Raw genomic sequence first — 19,722 nt, 5'->3', positions numbered from 1 at the left:
CACAGTCTTAATATGAATTTGACAAAGTAAGATTGAATCACTGTCTGTTCTTTAAAAACAAATGTGTTTAGTCCTGCAAAGTATATGTATTCCAAAATGTAATCATATTGCATTTTGCTGTTTCCAGTTTCTAAACTGTATGGTGCGTCTGCCTGGCGTGAAGGGCAGAAACTTGTTCGGAAGCTTCTCGGTCCTCTTCCTGTTCATCTCAAGCCGGCTTTGAAGCCTCAACTTGAAACTGGGGCCACTGATAATACAACAGGTATGTGGCAATGTGAATTGTTCTGTTAAGTGCTCCCTCCTTTCCTGTCGCTCTCTGGCCGGCCCCTCTTGACGCTTTACCTTCTCCCACCTGTGAGACCAAAAACCTTGGCGTCATCTGCGACTCCACTCTCTCCTTCTCTCCTCACATCTCTGATGTCTCTAAGAAGTCACACTACCAGCTGCACCTCCTCATAGGTATTCTTCCTTTCCTCTCCTTCCCCCAGAAGCTCACTGTCTCCAGAGCTCTGGTTCTCTCTAGGCTGGACTACTGCAACAGCCTCTTTCTAAATCTGCCTGCTTCTATTTTCTGTCCTCTGCAACTGATCCAGAACAGGACTGAAATCTCTGCACTGGCTCCCAGTGGCTGCAAGGATTAAGTTCAAAACCCTCTGCATTGTCAACAGGCCTTCTGAGACCTGGGGACTCAACACCTCCATCTCTCTCTTCCTAAATATCTTCCTTCTCGATCTCTTCGCTCATCCGCCTCCAACTCCCTCAGGGTCCGTCGCTTCTCCTAGCAACCAGTTGGTGGTTTATCTCTGTTTCTTCGGCAGGGGCCTCCCTCTGGAACAGCCTCTTTGCCTCCCTGAAACTTGAGGAGAACATCTCCGGTTCCGGAAGCACCTCAAGACCTTACTCTTTGCTTCTGCTTTCTCTCCTCCTCTCCCATACTGAACTCCTGACTGAAACTGCACTGGTCACCTGGCTACCCTGTGATCTGGGGCCCAGGTCCCTTCCCCTGCACTTGGGGCTGTTTCTGTATCCCCACAGTCCCCACCAGCTCTTGACACTTTATGGCTGCACTTACTCCTGCATTTGCCACTAGTTGGCCGCACTTTTACCTACTGTTGATCCTATGTATTGCACTGCCCCCTCTCCCTCCCCTCACACTTACCCTCTCCCCCCTCCCCTGCACTTGCGTGATCTTAATGTCACATGTCCTAATAAGATTGTTGTTTTTGTCTTCCCTCTGTTCCCCCTCCTTGCCTCGTCGCGCCTTGAAACACTTGTGTATAGGAGCGTTATAAATGTCACATCATATGATATCACATCCATAGTCTGCATTTCACACAACCCTCCCAAATTGAGAAGGCCACGCCCTTCATCCTACGACCTGTCCACTTCTCAAGGTGCTAACCATGCAGTCTGGAATTAAAGCTGAGCTTTTTGATCCACCGAAGGAATGAAATGCACAGGGACGTCATTTTACCAAAATGCCAGGGTTAGCAGAAGTGACATCACACAACCCTTGACCCCGTGTTGACATCACAGGAAGTGGTGTAATTTGACCCCACCCCAAGTGACATCACAGGAGGGGATGGCAAACAACTTTCAGGTTTTTTAGATGCATCTAGCACCCATGTTTCCAGGAGCTCTCATTTCAGCCAGATATAAGAAACGAGACATAGAGGGAGGCATGATTAGTCCACGATTATACTTTTGGGGAATGCCATTTTCCAGATTCGACGTGGGCCCAATATGTAAAACATACATAATCCAGTATTTGTAACAGGGTAACCTAAATCTGTAATGCAGGCTCACAGCTAGTGTATGACACATCTATAGATCAAGGGACACATAAGTACGTGTTATATGTAGTGTTGCTGTGTTAAAGAAGCCAAAAAAGCACTGTCCTGGGGAGGCTTGCGCTGCTGTTTAACTAGGAGACAAATGCTGCATGAGCAAGGCCTGGAAAATAAATAATTGACCAGGCTTTAGTATCAACAAAATTCCCTGGTTATAAATGTATATATGATTCAGCTACCACTACAATAGAAGAAACCTATTAGACTGGTCTGCGTACACAGAGGGGAGTGCACCTGATAATGTTATCTTTGCTGGAGTCTAATACCTGGGAAAGGTTCTTTCAATATACCCAAGACCCCCCCACCCATAGTTTTTCTTATCCAAGCGTAATACTGGGAGCCAGAGGACTTTAAAAAAAAACACCATTTAATGTAATATCATTGCTGCACACATAAATTCATAGCACCACCTGGTGCTGTCTCACGCTCTTTTCAGGGCACATTCCTTGAGGCGATGCTAAATATTTGCAACACTGAAGGGACGAGAGTGGGAAGTGTACTTCCGTGGGAACAGGGCTCAAGCAGAGCCAGCATGCTGTGCAGAAATCGGGCTTTGTAACCCTGCAGGGTCTTTATATGATACCCGATGATGCATACTGCGCCCCCTTGTGGGTTTTACTGCCTCGTATGCAGTTTGCCTTATTTGGAAGCGCCTATGGGGGTGGGATAGGCTCATTTCCACCCCAACAATAGTCATGGGGCCTGGAAGGATAGTGAACCAGGGTATGCAGCATCAAGAGAAGAGAATTTCATGGGTCTGGAACCCATACGCTTTTAAGAGTAGCCTAAGTCATCTTCATAGTCACAGAACCTGGCAGGATAGTGAACCAGGTGGACAGTGAAACAAAAAACAAGAAAGACCTGTGGAAGTGACAATTTCCCCTGCTGTTTGTGAACATTGTGATAAAAGCCAAGGGAAGGGAGGCATTCTCTTAGCATAGCGAGAAGTCTAAGATAGGCCAGAAGAAGGAAGTCATTCACCCTGGTATTGTACAATTGTCAGAAGCCTGAAAAGATCAAAGAAAGGGAGCTATTCTCTTGACATCAAGACTTTGAAGTTTGAACATTGTTTTATTTGTGAACTGAGACTTTTCAATCGGGAACTTTGTGTGGTACCTTTGAAAGGAACTGCAACCTGAGGAAGGGAGTCATTCCCTCAGGAAATCGTCCCTCCAGAGTACTAGCATGGTAGTCCTCTCTACAGAAGACGGGAGCCATCATTATTCTGCATTAAGAAGACTCACCAACCTTTTTAGTTTAGCTAGACGTGTAAGGGAAGGAAATAGGTTTGGACACAGTATGGTGGATTTTTGGTTACGTGCATTCTAACATATACTTAGTATTCAGTTGAGGCAGGGAAATCCCTCCTAGTAATAGGGCCCGGTAGGGATTTTCCTTTATTTCAATATGTATACAAATCTTTTGCAACAATCATGCCACCTGTGTGTCAGTCTCCTCCTTCAACACCTTTGCAGAGCCTTTATATTTTTATTTGGTTATTAGCATTTTGGCCAAAGGGCTATATTTGTTTTGTTATTCCCACAGAGGTACAACCTCCTTAAGTGTGTGAAGACTGTGTAGCACTTCAAATAATGACCTCTGGGTGTTCTGGCCCTACCTCTTTGTAACAAATCACAAAACAATAAAGCCCATGTTAAAGTGTCTACACAACCATAACTCCTCAAACAGTGCATTGCTACTGCCACTGGACATATTGTTGCATGGGACATCGCTAGAAAAATGAATAGTTAATAGGGCATGACTTGGTTGAAGAATCCAGCCCCCATACAGAGTAGTGACGAGTCACTCCATTTACCCCCACAGCAGTTTCACCTGTGATATGACATTCAGAATTACTCCAACCCGAGTCTCTTTGATTGGTGGTATGCATGGTAGTCCATTCTAAAATAGATGTCATTGGCCAGCTAACCAGCGCGTGCGGAATATTATGCCATTTAGAACAGTATAATGCATTGTCTCTGGATGATAGCTTAGCGGCAACGTGCTCGCTTTGGTAAGCAAGACAACACAAAGCAACACAGGTTCGATCCCCAGGTCTGCACTTAGAAACCTCTAGGTATTAAGCGCGTTATAAATAACCTATGATATCATATCATATCACATGCCCTGATTGTCCTGTTTGCCCTCTCTACTCACAAATCTGGTGGTCAACCGACTTTGGTCACTTTGATAGGCTAGAATTCAGTTATTCCAACCAATCCTAGGCCATATCGGCTTCCTTATATCGTAGTGAAAACAATTGAGCTCACTTGCAGCAATTTCACTATGCACTATTTCATGCACCATGGTAACATTCTTCCTATTGGTGATTGCATTACATAAGAAAATATCACTGAGATCCTAGGGATTACTGGCTCTGTTATGTTACGTTATGCATCATTACGTATACCATCAGGCATGATGCTACTCATTACATCAATTTTGTGGGTGCACATGATGGACTGGATGACTCTGTTGCTCTTATAAGCAGTGACCTTGGTTAAAGTCTATTAGCAAGAGGACATAAGCCTTTCTTGTGAATTAGGTGTTTCAAAGAGCATTTCTGCTTGGGAACTAGCCAGAAATGTAACTTGTATAGAAGTGCAAAGTGCACCAAGGATAATCAGACATGCATTCATATATTATATTCCATTATTTTTCTGCACTTGTCATAGATGATCCAGCAGCAGTGAAGACCGAATCAAGCGCTTCAAACCGACAAAACCGCAAACCAGGGACGAACCTGAAGGATATTCCTGCACTACTAGAAAAGACAGCACTACCTACAGATAGTAAAATGGCTAAGGATACAAGGCAAGTGCTTGCAGCTTTGCATTCGCAAAACAAACCCTGTATGCAGCGCAGGAGTCCTGTCTCACCACCAAGTATTTACAAGAACCTGGAGAGAAGTCAAGAAGAGCAAGGCAGATTTAAAGATTCAATACTGGAATCTGAAATTATTAACCTAAAAAGGAACACAAATAAAAGAGCGATAAGCACATCGCCTCGAAGGAGTAGGACTGCCTCGGTTAGCCCAGAGGGAAAGGACGTGGATAAGGAGAATCTTCAGTGTACGGAGAGCCTGCCAAACACGTCTAAGGTTCGCAGCTACAGTGTCGAAGAAGTCCGCGAATACATGAACCGAAAGGTTGCGGAGAGACAGAGGAAAGAGTTAGAAGCCAAGCGGGAAAAGAAAAAAGCCATCGAGCAGAAGAAGAAAAGAATGGAGGATTTGTTTAAGAAGCAGAAAGATGCATTACCTAAGAGAGAGAATTCGAGAGAAGAACATGGGCCAAAGAAGCGTTCAAAGGAAATGCCAGGACATAAAATAGAACAATTGAATGTAAGTACACAAGCACAACACAAATGTAACTGTCCAACAAACGTTTGCCAGATTGGTTTCAGATTTTGATGCTATATAATTTTTGATTAAAATAATGATCATGTTCAATGTTTATGAAGAAAATAGTTTTATCCGTATAGCATCAAAATCTAATTAAAGATGCAACTTAGTAATGGAGATGATTTGACCCAAATTTCTTATTTCTTATTTTCAGAAATATGCTTTTTTCTTTCAATCCAATCTTTTATGATAACTTTCTACTTTGTTAACATTCCTTGCAGAATGTGCCTTGTTTTAGAAACTATTTTCTTTTCATAATTGTTACTTTTCTTGGCCATTTCAATGTGGTGCTGATTCTTTTCATGTATGTCCGTTCTATAAGGTATTCTAAGAACTGACCGTCTAGATGCTACGGGAGGAGGAGTAGCTATTATTGATAAAACCTCATTACAGCTCAGAGCCTGCAAAACAGATCAATTAGACAGATACGAGTTTCTAGTACTCGAACTCACCACTGACCCCAAAACCACCATCAACTTCCTCATAGTCTCTAGAGCACCCAATACCTCTAATCTCCCTGATATAGACATCCCCTTACTTATTACTCCCCTTCTAAAGCCTAATACCAAATTCATACTACTGGGAGACATTAACCTGGGATACAACGACTCTCATGACCAAAAAGCCACAGCCCTCCACACTGCACTACAAGAAATGCAGTTCTCCCAAATAGTCAACGCACCCACACATGCTAAAGGCAGAATCCTAGATTGGATTCTCTCCTTGAATATCAAACTAACCATTGAGGAGATTACAAAAATCGCCTGGTCTGATCAATTTCTAGTTCAATTTAATGTACCAATTACAAAAGCCCATGATTCACCCACGCCACCATCCATTCCCACCATGGTTAGAAATACATGCAAGCTCACACCAGAAAACCTGACACCTGTCCTCTCCAAACTATTCGAAGCACAGTCTATAATGAATACTAACCCTGACAGTATCTCCCATCTCTACCACACCTGCTTGAAATCGGCTGTTGATGAAGTAGCACCATGCAAGTCTAAATTGGCCAGATCTGATAAACAAAGCCATTCCTGGTTTAACAATGAACTTACTGATCTCAGTAGAAACAAAAGAGCACTAGAACACCTAACCAGAAAAAAACCCATCCACAGAGTTAAAAAAAACGAGCTCCAGGCAATCACAAAAAAATATAAACTCGCGGTCATCACCCACAAAGCCACCACCTTGAATTGACGTATCACTAATGCTGCTTCCAACAGTAAAGAACTGTTCTCAATTCTCAGAGAATTGGAAACACCTATTCTAACTCCTAGCCCCACCATTGCCAGGAAGGCACCACCAAGAGCGCACTAGCTTTCAAAATTAACTCCCTCCAAGACAAAATCGCAATTAAAAGAAAACTATTGGCTCTCACTATGGAGGCCACCCTAAACATTTGACTGACAATATAGTCATAGCATCCCAGTTTAACTTCACCCAAGACCATGTACTAAAGACTATTGCCTCCCTCAAACCATCTAATTGCAAAGGAGACAGCTTTCCTGCCAAATTAGTCAAGATCTGTGCTCCCACTCTAGCACCTATCATCACTAAATTCATAAACGCATCATTCAGTACCAATTCAATCCCTTCAGGTATCAAAGAAGCTTGGGTCACTCCTCTGCTGAAAAACCCCACACTTGACCCCATTATACCCACCAACTACAGGTCCATCACCACGGTTCCTTTCCTTCTTAAAATAATCGATAAAATTGCATACACCCAAGTTCAAGCACACCTAGAAAACAATCACCTGCTCGCAGATAGACAATCTGGCTTTCGCCCCAAACACAGACGTGAGACAGCACTGCTAGGTCAAGAAAATCAGATGGATGCTATCAGAGACTCAGGGAACCTATGCACCCTTCTACTTCTAGATTTGTCCGCTGCGTTCGACCTGGTGGACCATGACAAACTATGCCGTGCATTATCTAAAAGTGTTCACTTCTCACTTCTCAAACGAAGCAACCACTTGGGTTAAATCCTTTTTATCAGAACGTACTTCCAGAGAAGCCATTGGCGAGGAGGTGGCTGACCCTATCCCAGTACCTCTGGGTGTACCACAAGGATCGTGCCTCTCCCCTACGCTATACAATGCTTACACTAAACTTCTCTTTGCAGAATTAGACACCATGGGGGTAATTTACACCAACTTTGTGGATGATACACAGATACTCATCCCAATCACTGACAACCTAGAGCAGGATTCAATCTTCAAAAATATAATCTTCTCTCTCATTCAAAGTTGGATGGCAACTAAGAGTCTATGCCTTAACGGCAAAAAGACCAAGATCCTCATTGTAGGTTCCCGAGCTCGAATGAAAAAGTTACACCCAGACTACACATCTATTGTCATAGACGGTATTCCCATTACTATCTCAAACCAAGTCAAAACACTAGGTGTGTATCTAGACTCAAACCTCACCATGAGTAAACATGTTAACTCGCTGGCCTCATCCATTGCCTATACAGCTAAAATCATTGCCCTCAGTCGACAATTTCTCACTCCACAGAATTTCATTACCCTAGCAAGAGCCCTTATTCTGTCTAAGTTAGACTATTGTAATATTCTCATGCTAGGCACCACCAAGAAGAATTTAGCCAAATTGCAATTACTGCAAACTAAATCATTAAGAGCAGTGCTTGGAATCCAAAAAAGAGACCACATCTCACAGACTAGGATTGAGGTACACTGGCTACCCACACAAGCTAGACTACTACACAAAACGCTCACCATCACACATAAATGCATCACCCAAAATGCCTCTACTTATCTTAATCAACGCCTCACTTGAAAAACCTCAATCAGATGTCTATGATCCAACTCCAACACTCACCTATTCACCCCCCGCTTCAAGTGTTAAAGGGTAGGGGGTTCCAGCTTTCCTGCAGCAGCTCCTAGAATTTGGAACTCACTCCCACTGAACATAAGAAAGTAGCCCTCCTAAACCCATTTCAAGAAACTGCTAAAAACCTGGTTATTCAACAAATTCTAATCTGTTCTACCCCCAAATGCTTTCATTAGGCCCTGTTTACCACCCTAACTTATAATCAGTGTAAGCCCGTATGTTCCCCCATTTCAATACTTGCCTTGTAACTGTGTCAATGTTTTTATTCTCACCTGAACTCGTTTCCCTTGTAACCAGAAAGCTGTATTGTAACCGGGTAACCTATGCCGTGATACCCTTGCGTTCAGGTGTATAATCAAATGCAAATGCAATAAACAAACTGTAGGGCTCCTGGCGATTCCCTGATCTGCCCAGGTGAATGAAGAAATAATGCATACAATTGATCAGGGCGTCCCGAATGGATGAAAAACTCCCATGACTCAGAGACGTTTTAATAAAATGCTTTACTCATACCCAGTTTATTTGGTCTTACCATATTTAGCTGCCTAATACAAAAAAGTGATCCTAATTACACAGGAGAAAAACCAAACTGTATGTGCATGGATTCCTTTGCCTGGTCCACCAGAGCATATCGACAGAATGTTTTGTTTTTGTCCTGTGTAATTATGTTCTATAAGCACTGCCAAATTTCGCAGAAAGGGAAACGGAGGCACAGTCAGATCAAGTGATTTGTAGAGGGTCGTTTTGGTATAAGATGTTCAATCTCTTTATTCCAAAACCGATCATTTAGTTTAAGAAGATTCTCCTCCCAGTGATTGAAAGTGGTGTGTGCCCTAAAATTAAGCATACTTAAAAATGTTGATGTCTTCTTTAAGTTCCTATCAGGGAACAGTTCAAACGTATGGCCTATGACTAACAGGGTAATGTGGAGTTTGTTTGAGTTTCATGTCTAGCACAACTAGACTCTCTTTCTGTTTCCCTGTGCACGCTCCTGTCTGGCTGCCGTGTGCGTTGAATGCGTTTTGCAAACGGCATCTTTCCATCATAATCCCAGGAGTAGAGAATGCTACATAGGACTAACATTGACCCAACCCCCAATCGCTTCATGCGAAGTGACATCATAAGATATCTGATCCCAGTGACTGGCCATTGGGTGCTGTATTTAACAACCTGCATTACAGCAGGAGGCTGTCGCTGTTAATAAAGAGTGGTCGATCAAAGGCGCACCCGGGTAGCTACTGAATTAGCCAGAGCTAAAGGCACACCTACTTTGAATAGATTTGTGGTCAGATTGCTTAAATCACAGGGGTTTCAGAGAAATCAACAGAAACTGTCAGTAGCAACGTAGGGGGGTAGCAATTGCAACCGGTAGGAAACCCCAAGAGGATGTGCACGGGTTCTTCTTCAAGAGAGCAGCTACTTGGTCTGGCATCAGAGGGTGGCAGAATTGAAGTACTGCCTCTATATGGGATACACCCTACCTTAAACCCTGCTTCCAGAATTCACCTGAGGTCAACCTGGATCACAGAGTTTCTCACAGGCCTGTAGACAGCCCACAATGACCAGACTGTGCTTCTGTGGTTCTTTTATCACATAGAACAATCTTTGCCAAGGCTAAGACCAGAGCACAGACATCTCTGGTCCCTTTCAATACCTAATATTTGCTGAGGGATGTCCTACCGCCCAGGTGTTTTGAAAATAACAATTTGCATTACACAAATACAAAAGTATATGATTTAGAACTATACAGAGCAGATTTATGAGTTTATAAAAACAGATTTGTCACTATGTCTCCAAATTCATTGTTTTTCAAATGATCAGCCTGCTTTCCCAATGCTAAACAAGGGCTATCTGGAACTGCTCTACAGCTTAAACATTGATCAACTTCTCTTAGGTTTCCTGGGTTGTTCTAAATGAATTTTAATTTGTAGCACTTAGCATCTGTGCTTTTATGACACAAATCAAGTTTGTTACAGCATTCCACTTCATAGATTTTTATGGGAATGTGATTACCAATTTATCTCGATAGAAGAGTCTTGCAATGGCCATGTATCATCAATGTGTAACCCCCTACTTACATGCACATCTAGGGGTTATCAGAAATGGACTCTTCTTCCTGGCTTCTGGAGATCTGGACACCTCAAGGGTACCTGTGCTCTGAGCATCATTTGAAATAGGTCCCCTGATGTAATATCTGGCCTCCTGCCCGATGGTGCTCTCAAGGCACTGATGATGGCCACCATATGATCCAGGGACTTACTTTTTAAAGGTTTATGAAGGCAAGCACACTCCACTACAGTGCAAGCCATGTCTTCAGCTGGGTACTGCCATATTGCCATGGAACCTTATGGGGTCTTATTAAGGAAGACGTAATCAAATATTCACTCAAAATCTATCCTCACACCCAATCTCCTCATTAACCAGAACAGGTAAACAAAAGTTTAGATATCAAATTCACACAAGTGATTGGCTATTCTACCAAACTATGAGGCTATGTAGGGCCTTCTCTGAGAGTGATCCTAGACAATGCCCCAACGTGTCCATCTTAAGCTAGACCAGTTGGTGAAGCTGTGAAGGTTGCACATTTGTTTACTGAGGTTCTAAAGGCCACACACCGACTTATCAAAAGCCAGTCTGATGGTGAAAGTGTCCTTTCCCTCGCACCACCCTCCCGTCAAACAGTCCTGGCCAATCAAGGAACAGAAGGACTCACAGAAGAGCTCACATGCTTACATCGAACTAGGTGATTATGCTGATGTATTAATCCAAATGCATCCCCATATAATCCAATAAGCAACGCAGGCATCAAAGGTCGAGACAGGATTTATTTCCATACAGCTGTGCAGAAATGGCCATGGGAAACTGGCATAGTATCCCCATCCAAAAATGGTGACCCTCGAGCACAGAAAACTTGGGGTTTTAATAGGATTTTGCACAATGAAACTTATATCTAAAGAGTCGCTAAGATATATTTAATCAGTTACATTAACAATTGACTTCCCAAAGGTACATCCTCCGACCTTGGAGGGTATGACTTTGCAGTACCACTTGAGACCTGCGCAATTCAGCTCGTCCTAGCCACACGGTCCAATAAACCGTCTCTAGAGGATCATTCAGAATCTTGGAAAGGTCTTACATGATAATGGCATGGCCGTATGGGCTTTCTGGGCGTGCCAACCAGTTGAATCCTTAATTGCACTGGCTCCCTGAAACATGGCTGCGGTTTGGCACTGTCTGTGGCTCATGTATGACTCGGACAGTGGTACAAATGCCGCTGATGTCATGATACTAGAGGTAAATGGAAGAATTATTATGTAGAAGTGAAAGAGCTCTAAGGTGTAGAGAGGAGTATCCTTCTGAAAAAATAAAAAGCATTGTGAATACCGCCAACTCCAGTTTCACTGTCAACATTTTATTGCTTGCAAAATCCACAGAACCACTTACCACCCTCTCTCCTAGATATTGGTGTTTATTGTACTGCTAAATACTCTTGGAGGTAACCCTGTACAGGATTTTGTTTTTGAGCCGCCTAGCAAATATGTAAATAAACTACGTAATAATCTTTCAGCAAACTCGCCATGCATTCCTCCTCTGACTTCAAAGAGCGCATGCTTTTTACACCTGCATGCGATTTTCATGGAGGCATAAAGGAGTGGATTCCCATGGAATCCGCTTTTTTCATCTCCTGCTAAAAGCAGGCTGATTCTGCAGGAATCCATTGTAAACTGTGGGCCTCATTCTAAGTCTGCCGGTCTGTAAACAAGGGTGCCTGTAAATTCACCGGCACACTTGTTTTCAGACCAGCAAACTACGTGTTAGCCTGCCATTGCTGCTGTGCCCGACAGGTCTGACCGTGCTGGGCGCTGCGGTCAGGGTAGTCAAACCCTTTGCAGAAGTACTGGCACTGTTAGCAACTGTGCCGGTGCTTCCGCGTCCCCACTCCCATAGAATCCCATAGGACTCCATGGGAATGGGGACTTACAATTTACTGGCACCTGACTACCTGGGCCGCTGGACTTGTAATAGCCCGGTCGCACCGGGAAGTCAGGCGCTGCTAAGGGTTACTGCCGGACCCGTAATGAGGCCCTGTGTCTGCAAAGTGGCATTTTCAGTAAAAGCAAAGGTGGCCATTTCATTTTGCAGCCACTATTTGTGTTGAAGTGCAAAAGAGCCCCTTCTTGTAATGTTAGTCTTTCCCTCACACAGCAGAAAAAAAGGGAACAACACGGGCGAAATCACCTTTACACCTTACTTTTCCACTGTGTTTGTGGAAAAGTGGAAATGCCTCCCACAATTAAAAACTCTGGAGGATTTACACTGGATTCTTATGGAATCCACCTCCATTTACCTAGGTGCAAAAGTCAGGCGGATTCCATAGAAATCCATTTGTTTAATGCCAGTGTGAATATACATGCTGCTCTTAAACGATGTGTTGTTTTGTTGAACCATGGATGTATGACTGGCCTGCTCTATTTGTCTGTTCCGTGCTCCCAATCCGCCTCAAAACAAATACGAAAATACCACGGACCTCATTACGACCCGGGCGGTAAGGGATTACCGGTACCGGTAAGGGTACCGGTAATCCCTTACCGCCCTACTATGAGGTCCCTTTGCGGGTCCTCCCTTTACCAGGTGTTAAGGACAGGACCCGCAAAGGGACTTCGGAGCTAATAACGGTACCGCAATTAGCGGTACAGTTATTAGCGCCTTCCCTATTCCCATTGAGCCCCATGGGGGCTCAAATGGGAATGGGGAAGGGCCATGGTGAATGGAGAATTACCGCCCCCGCCAACCTTGGAATGGGGTGGTAATTGCTCCATTCACCATGTTGGAATCGGTATGGTTTTGGAGGCAACTATGGCACAAATAGCGCCATGGTTACTGCCTGGGTCGTAATGAGGCCCCACGGATCTTTAAACAAGGTGTGAAGACGAGCATAGCTCACGAGCAACAACCATGTCTTGGAAGCAAGACAAGGCAGAGCAACACAGGTTTGAATCCCGTTTCCGCGCTTAGTCTGATCTATGGTATTAAACACGCTATAAAAGATTAATTAATTCATTTAATCCATGGAATTTGTAACACGAACCCCAAAGAGTAATGGCAACTGTGCTTGTTTAGACTCTTGCCTTTTGCACTCTGTTTTTGAAAATTGCATGCAGTTGACACTTGAGTGTTAACGTTGGCGGTGCCTTACATGTAATATTTTTTTTAATAAAAAATGATTGTGTTACTGTTAATACCAAGGCCAGAAGCCCTTCGTCAGTTTAACTTGGAAAATCCAAAGCAATATGTTGTCATTCCCAATGGAGTGAGTCTATATTCCCAATTGAGATCATCAATCATTGAATTAATGTTGTACATGTTTTGAAGATTATACATGAATATTACATGAAAGGAATGTTCTGCTAATGGGTGCTTTATGGGTCACTGTTTTTCTCTGTCTAGGGAGGAAGTGCTTTGAAAAATACAGAGCATCCAATTTCTGAATGGGTGCAGTTGACCTCGCAAGCACTGCTGAAGAGCGAGGAGAGTGGAAGCAGGTGAGTACAAGTGCAACCCTTGGACACTTTGCAAGCAAGGGACATGAAGTGCATGCCTGCCTTGGAAATGGTTCTCTCCTTTCTTGCAGATGCAGCCAATTCCTTCTATGCAATCATCAGCAAACCAGGTATCGTAGCCATCTCACTATTTATTTAGGCCATTTGGTTCCATGTGTTAAAATCACAGAAAAATGGCTGTTTACACAAAAAATCACGGCAAAAAGGATGTGGTTTTGCCACCGCAGTCTATGTAGTGGATGCAGGGGATATACCCCCACAACCCCCCGACCCATTATACCATTTACGGAGAGCAGGGTACACCCCCGCTACTCCCACTCTCCTTAAATGGTATAATGGGTGCACCTTTACTGGGTCAAACCACAGCATTTTGGCCACGATTTTATTTACAGACAACCATTTTGCAGCGATTTTATTACTGCACACCGGCCATTTGCCTATAAACCAGTGACTTGAAGTTTGAGACTAGTTTGCCCTGGTTTACTGCTGCCACGAAGACAATATTACGAAGTCTCGAAAGAAAACCTTTTTGAGAGCCCTCGCAGAGAAGCCCACTGCCCAATCACATCACTAACCCTACTAATAAGCTTTCCAGTTTCCTACATACTCACCCTCAACCAACAAACACAGCACACACATGCCTCTACCACAGCAGAAACTTGAAACCAACACAAACTGCACACACGCAGCAACACCCAACTCACCCCAACACACTACAGAAAACCAAACCACAGACATACAACCCACCCCATATACACTCATGCAGAAAAACACTGTTGAGCCATTAACACCTAAAAGCAAACTCAGCACACAGTGACTGGTTTTTCCAAACTCAAGCTACCAACTTCACAACAAAGCTCTCGTGTGCTCTTCATCCCATTAACTAATCCCCCCCGAACCCCCTCTCCCCAGCCCTCATTCCTTTTCAGAAATGCCAAAGCGCCTGGAGGCCATGAAAATGGCAGTGGTGCGCGGTATAACTCATAATAACATAAGATAACAGCCCATCACTATGCAATGGATACGGGAATCACCTTCAAACATACATACAAGGGGAGTAAGTCCACAAGTGTTAAAGGGGTCCACTAAGGAATCAACGGGGAATACAGTCTACTAGTAGAAGCTATGCCCCCCCTTTCATTCACCCTCCTACAAAGTAAGCAGACATTGAACAGATATTCCCACATAGACCAACTCAATGCAGACACTGTCACAAGGCCTCGCTGCAGGGTTTTCTGGCCCCACGTACATGCTCCCCCATTTCCTGAGTTGGTTTGTGCCCATGGCATCAATGATTTTAGTTCCCAGGAGGCATAGTGTCAGGGTCCGGCTTGACTGAATTCCACAGGAGCTGATGCTGGCCCCACAGACCCTCACCAGGAGTTCACCTCTCAACCCTTAAGTATAAGCTGAGCTGAGAACCCCAAGAAAGGGAAAGGGGAATTTGGAGAAAATAACAACGGAGACACTGCAGCCCTGCAACCTTCTGGTAGGCTCTGGTATCTGTAGTAAACAAATACACTTGGTTACTTATATGTTAATATAAACTTCTTTTCTAATATTATTCTAAAACAAACTCTAACTTCTTTACCTCTTAAACCTCAGTAAAAGACTTAGAGGCTAATTATCTGTGTGGAATATCTTGTAAATTATTATCTTGCTTTGTGCATATAGTCTCAAGCCATTCAAGTTTCTTTAGAATCCTAAAGTAATGACCCTTGCAAGCACCTTACCACCTTAGATATTCTTCTTGCTTTTTAAGTTCATTTAACTCTATGAAGTTTGAGTTTTAAATGCTTTTGTAAAATGCAGTCTTTCTCTGAAGTATTGAATTCCATTTGCATAAAGTTACATTAAAAAGAAACTCATTAACTTTCTTAAATGCTGCTTTCCTTCTGCGTATGAATCGTTTTCTTTTTTACACATAAAAACGTATAGATTCTTTCTTGACAAGCGTGTGCGATAAACACGTGAAATCACCAGACGTGAAGAATTGGACTTGCGTTTAAAATACACACGCGCATCTTAACCAAACACGCGCACGTGAAAATATGTGTACGCGCTAAAAAACAACTCGCGCTAGTTAAAATGGACTCACGCTCTATCGCTACCGAACACACGCGGTTATACGAAACGTAAATCACGTAAAAATAGTACACGCTTCAAAACAACTCGCGCTTAGTTAAAAATGGACTCGCGCTCTTTCGCAACCCAACACGTGCTTTATCACGCAATGTCTCTCACGTTAAAGTTGTGCACACGCTAAAATCCACTCGCGCATTTCATTTGGACACCTGCTCAATCGCTCTGAATACAAGCGCGCTCCCATAAAAACGCCAACGACGTCACGCGAACTCGCGCACGCGTTAAACAGTAGTTAACAACTTTACACGTAGTTAACAACTTTAAACTTGAGCGCGTCAGTCTTCAAACTTGTTTCCTTAAAGTAACTTAACTGTAAAATGTCTTTTTTCTCACTAAACTTTAAAACTTGTTAACTCTTTAAGTTTCCTTATGAAAAATGAAAGTTCACTGTGAAAATCTTAAAGCCTTTAAAAAGAACGATCCCACCTGATGTCTTCTTGTTCACTCTGGCTCAGCAAACGATTTTCTTACTTCTTTGGTAAATCTTCTGAACTCTGAAAGGCCTTATTTAAGGAGCTTAACTAATGTACAACCAGCCACTGAATTTCTATGGATGAAAGGCAGTATACTTAAGGGTTGAGAGGTGAACTCCTGGTGAGGGTCTGTGGGGCCAGCATCAGCTCCTGTGGAATTCAGTCAAGCCGAACCCTGACAGGATGAAAGGCCTTATTTAAGGAGCTTGACTAATGTACAACCAGCCACTGAATTTCTATGGATAAAAGGCAGTTTAGAATCTTGCTCACCTCACAAGAATCAAACCCATTGTCCTTTCCACCAATCAGGCAAACCAAACATATCATTGTTCCTTTAACCAATCAGATTAAGTTTCTTTCTCTCCATCTTGACTTGGGCAAGCACAATGTTAATTCTATGTACATACTCTTTCTGATTACTAATCCAGCCAGCCCTGACACATAGAACATGAGTGTTGCATGCATGTATGATGCATGCACACCCAGCAATGCCAGGAACCGCGGCAAATTGAGAAACATCACAAAGAGACACCAAGGACTGCGGCTCGCTGGTCGAAAGCACTGGTTAGCATGCTCCTGTCTGTTTTCCTGTGTGTGTTCACTTCCGTTTATGAATTAACCTTGTTTTTGGGATCTTGATCTGGCTCCTTTACTGGAACTCATTTGGACTCTTGGTTACTGATCCCTGCCCTGCTAATGACCTGACCTTATTTTTGGGAACTAGATTTGGCACCCTTGTTGGAACTCATTAGGACTATAATTTACCAACCTGTGGCCTGCTAATGACCTGGCCTGATTTTTGGGAACCTGGTTTGGTATCTTTACTGGAACTCGTTTAAACTCTTGGTTACCGATCCCTGTCCTGCCGAGAACCTGACCTTATTTTTAGGAAGTAGATCTGGTGCCTTTGCTGTAACTTATTTGGACTCTTGGTTGTGATCCTTGGTCTGCTAAGGAGCTGGCCCGATTTTTGGGAACTAGATTTGGCACCTTTACTGGCATGCATTTGGATTCTTGATTTCTGATCCCTGCCCAGCTAATGACCAGACCCCTATTTTTGAGAACTGCATTTTGTACCCTTGTTGGAACTCATTTGGACTCTTGGTTACTGACCCTTGCCCTGCTAAGGACCTGAGTTGATTTTTGGGAACTATATTTGGTACCTTTACTGGAACTCATTTGAACTCTCGGTTACCAATCCCTGCCCGTTAATGACCTGACCCTATTTTTGGGAACCTACATTTGCACCTGGTTGAAACTCATTTGGACTCTTGGTTATGGACCTGCGCCTATTTTTGGGAACTAGATTTGGTATCTTTACTGGAACTCATTTGGATTCTTGGTTTCCAATTCCTGGACTGCTAATGACCTGCCCCTATTTTTGGGAACTTGGTGTGGTACCCTTCGTAGAGCTCATTTAGTCTCTAGGTTACTGGCCCCTGCCCTGCTAATGTCCTGACCCTATTCTTGGGAACTAGATCTGGTGCCTTTGCTGTAACTCATTTGGACTCTTGGTTACTGATCCCTGGTCTGCTAATGACCTGACCTTATTTTTGGGAACTATATTTGATACCTTTACTGGAATGCATTTGGACTCTTGGTTACCAACTCCTGCCCTGCTAATGACCTGACCCTATTTTTGAGAACCTGGTTTGGTATCTTTACTGGAACTCTTTTGACTCTTGCTTACCGACCCCTGCCCTGCTAATGACATGATCCTATTTTAGGGAACCTGGTTTGGTCCCTTTCCTGGAACTCATTTGGTATCTTTGTTATCAACCCCTGCCCTGCTAATGACCTGACCTTATTTTTGCAAACCTGGTTTGGTGTCTTTACTGGCTCGTTTGAACTCTTGGTTACCAACCCCTGCCCTGTTAATGATCTGATCCTATTCTTGGGAACCTGGTTTTGTACCTTTATGGAACTCATTTGGACACTTGCTACCAGGCCTGCTTCTTGCTTCTAGCCTGATCTCTATTTTCCCTGCTGGTTTTCTCAGCCTGCATTTGTGGTTATTGACCACTGGTCTGCTCTGGCCCTGATATGGATTCCCTGGTGTATGTCTCACTCCCTGCCTGGACTAGACCTCTCTGATGGTCTTACCTATCTGCGCTCCAGAACTCTTCCAGTGCTCCCTTGTTACCATCTTCACCCACCGGGATATGATATCCCACAACTGGACCTGTTCCTGTACCCTTCAAGCAACTCTGATTGGTACTTTAGATTCTCTATCTGGACTTCTTTGAGTATCACCCTTAGGGACGCTGCTGCCCTTAGTTGGGTCTCCATGCAAATTATTTTAGCACACTCATGATGATGCGGGATCTTGACCTCTCCCTTCAAATTCATACATCCATTCAGCCTCCTTTCCCAAATGATCACACCAGGACCCACTGGAGTTGGAGGGTCCAATATAGTGGAGAAATCAGCCTCGCTGTTTCTTCTGCCAGGTTTCGATGGCTCCACGGGCCTGTTTTATAAAACATTCAAGCCTCTCCTCGTGGGTCTGTTACCAAGTCTCTTTAACTCATTCCTCCATTCAGGATAACTCATTCAGTGGTAGAATCCACCACCACACTGATCCTAAAACCAGGTAATGAATCGACTGCCTGAAGTTCTTACCGACTCATAGCATCACTACAAGTGAATGTTCTAATGACTCAGTTAATGAAGTTCCTTCCCTCCCCTATTCTGACGATCAAACGAGCTTCATTACAGATCACAATGCACTTAGCATTAGACAGGTCATCAACCTCATTACAACCAGGAGAGACTCTGGTTTGCCTATGGATGTATTGTCCCTAGATTTCAACAACTCCTTTGATGGAGTTCACTGGAAACCTATTTGTAGCACCCACCAGGCCTTTGGTATTGGTACAGTATTCTCACGATTCATTGGCGCCAACTACCATGGGCCATTCACAATAATTCCAATGAATGGATCTCTTAATGAGCACATTTCCATTTGCAGGGAAACTCGCCTGGTCCACCCACTGCCCCCTTTTATTTTTGCTCTATCCATGGAGCAATTTGACTGAGGCATTCACTCAAGAGATGATATTCAAAGGGTGTTCAGGCAAGAGAAGATCAAGGGTGGTCCTCTATGGTAATCAAGTGCTCTAGTGCAAGAGAGATCAAAAAAATACCCTTCCAGCATTGATGGAAATAATGCCCAAGATTGAATCAGCCTCAGGCTTCTCGATTTGTTATTCAAAATTTCAGAAAACCAGTCCATGCTGCCATACTTAAAAGATAATTACTCCTTCTGTTGGGCAGACTGGGCCTTGGACCATTTGGGAGACAAGAGTTATTCCTACCATGAGGAGTTACTTTGTTGTAATGCCCGCCCACTCTTTAAGGATCTCTTTCAAGACCTCAATAAGTAGGCAAAAACCGTGGCATATTTCTACTCTTAAATGACTGACACGTGGG

At 43.5% G+C, this 19,722-nt stretch overlaps 1 protein-coding gene across 1 annotated transcript in view; it reads left to right on the top strand.

Annotated features, from left to right (window-relative positions):
* The window catches only part of CCDC187 (coiled-coil domain containing 187), a 335,108-nt gene that overhangs the window by 82,911 nt on the left and 232,475 nt on the right, over positions 1–19,722 (top strand). The window contains exons 8-10 of the mRNA XM_069609090.1: positions 128–262; positions 4,526–5,193; positions 13,560–13,654. Coding sequence (XP_069465191.1) covers positions 128–262; positions 4,526–5,193; positions 13,560–13,654 — 898 coding nt within the window. The remainder of the gene's footprint in view (positions 1–127; positions 263–4,525; positions 5,194–13,559; positions 13,655–19,722) is intronic.

Source organism: Ambystoma mexicanum, chromosome 8 (genome assembly GCF_040938575.1).
Source record: "Ambystoma mexicanum isolate Mex_15411 chromosome 8, UKY_AmexF1_1, whole genome shotgun sequence".
NCBI classification, from domain to species: Eukaryota; Metazoa; Chordata; class Amphibia; order Caudata; family Ambystomatidae; genus Ambystoma; species Ambystoma mexicanum.
The sequence above is the reverse complement of the archived record's forward strand: the minus strand, read 5'-3'. Positions and strand labels throughout refer to the sequence as shown.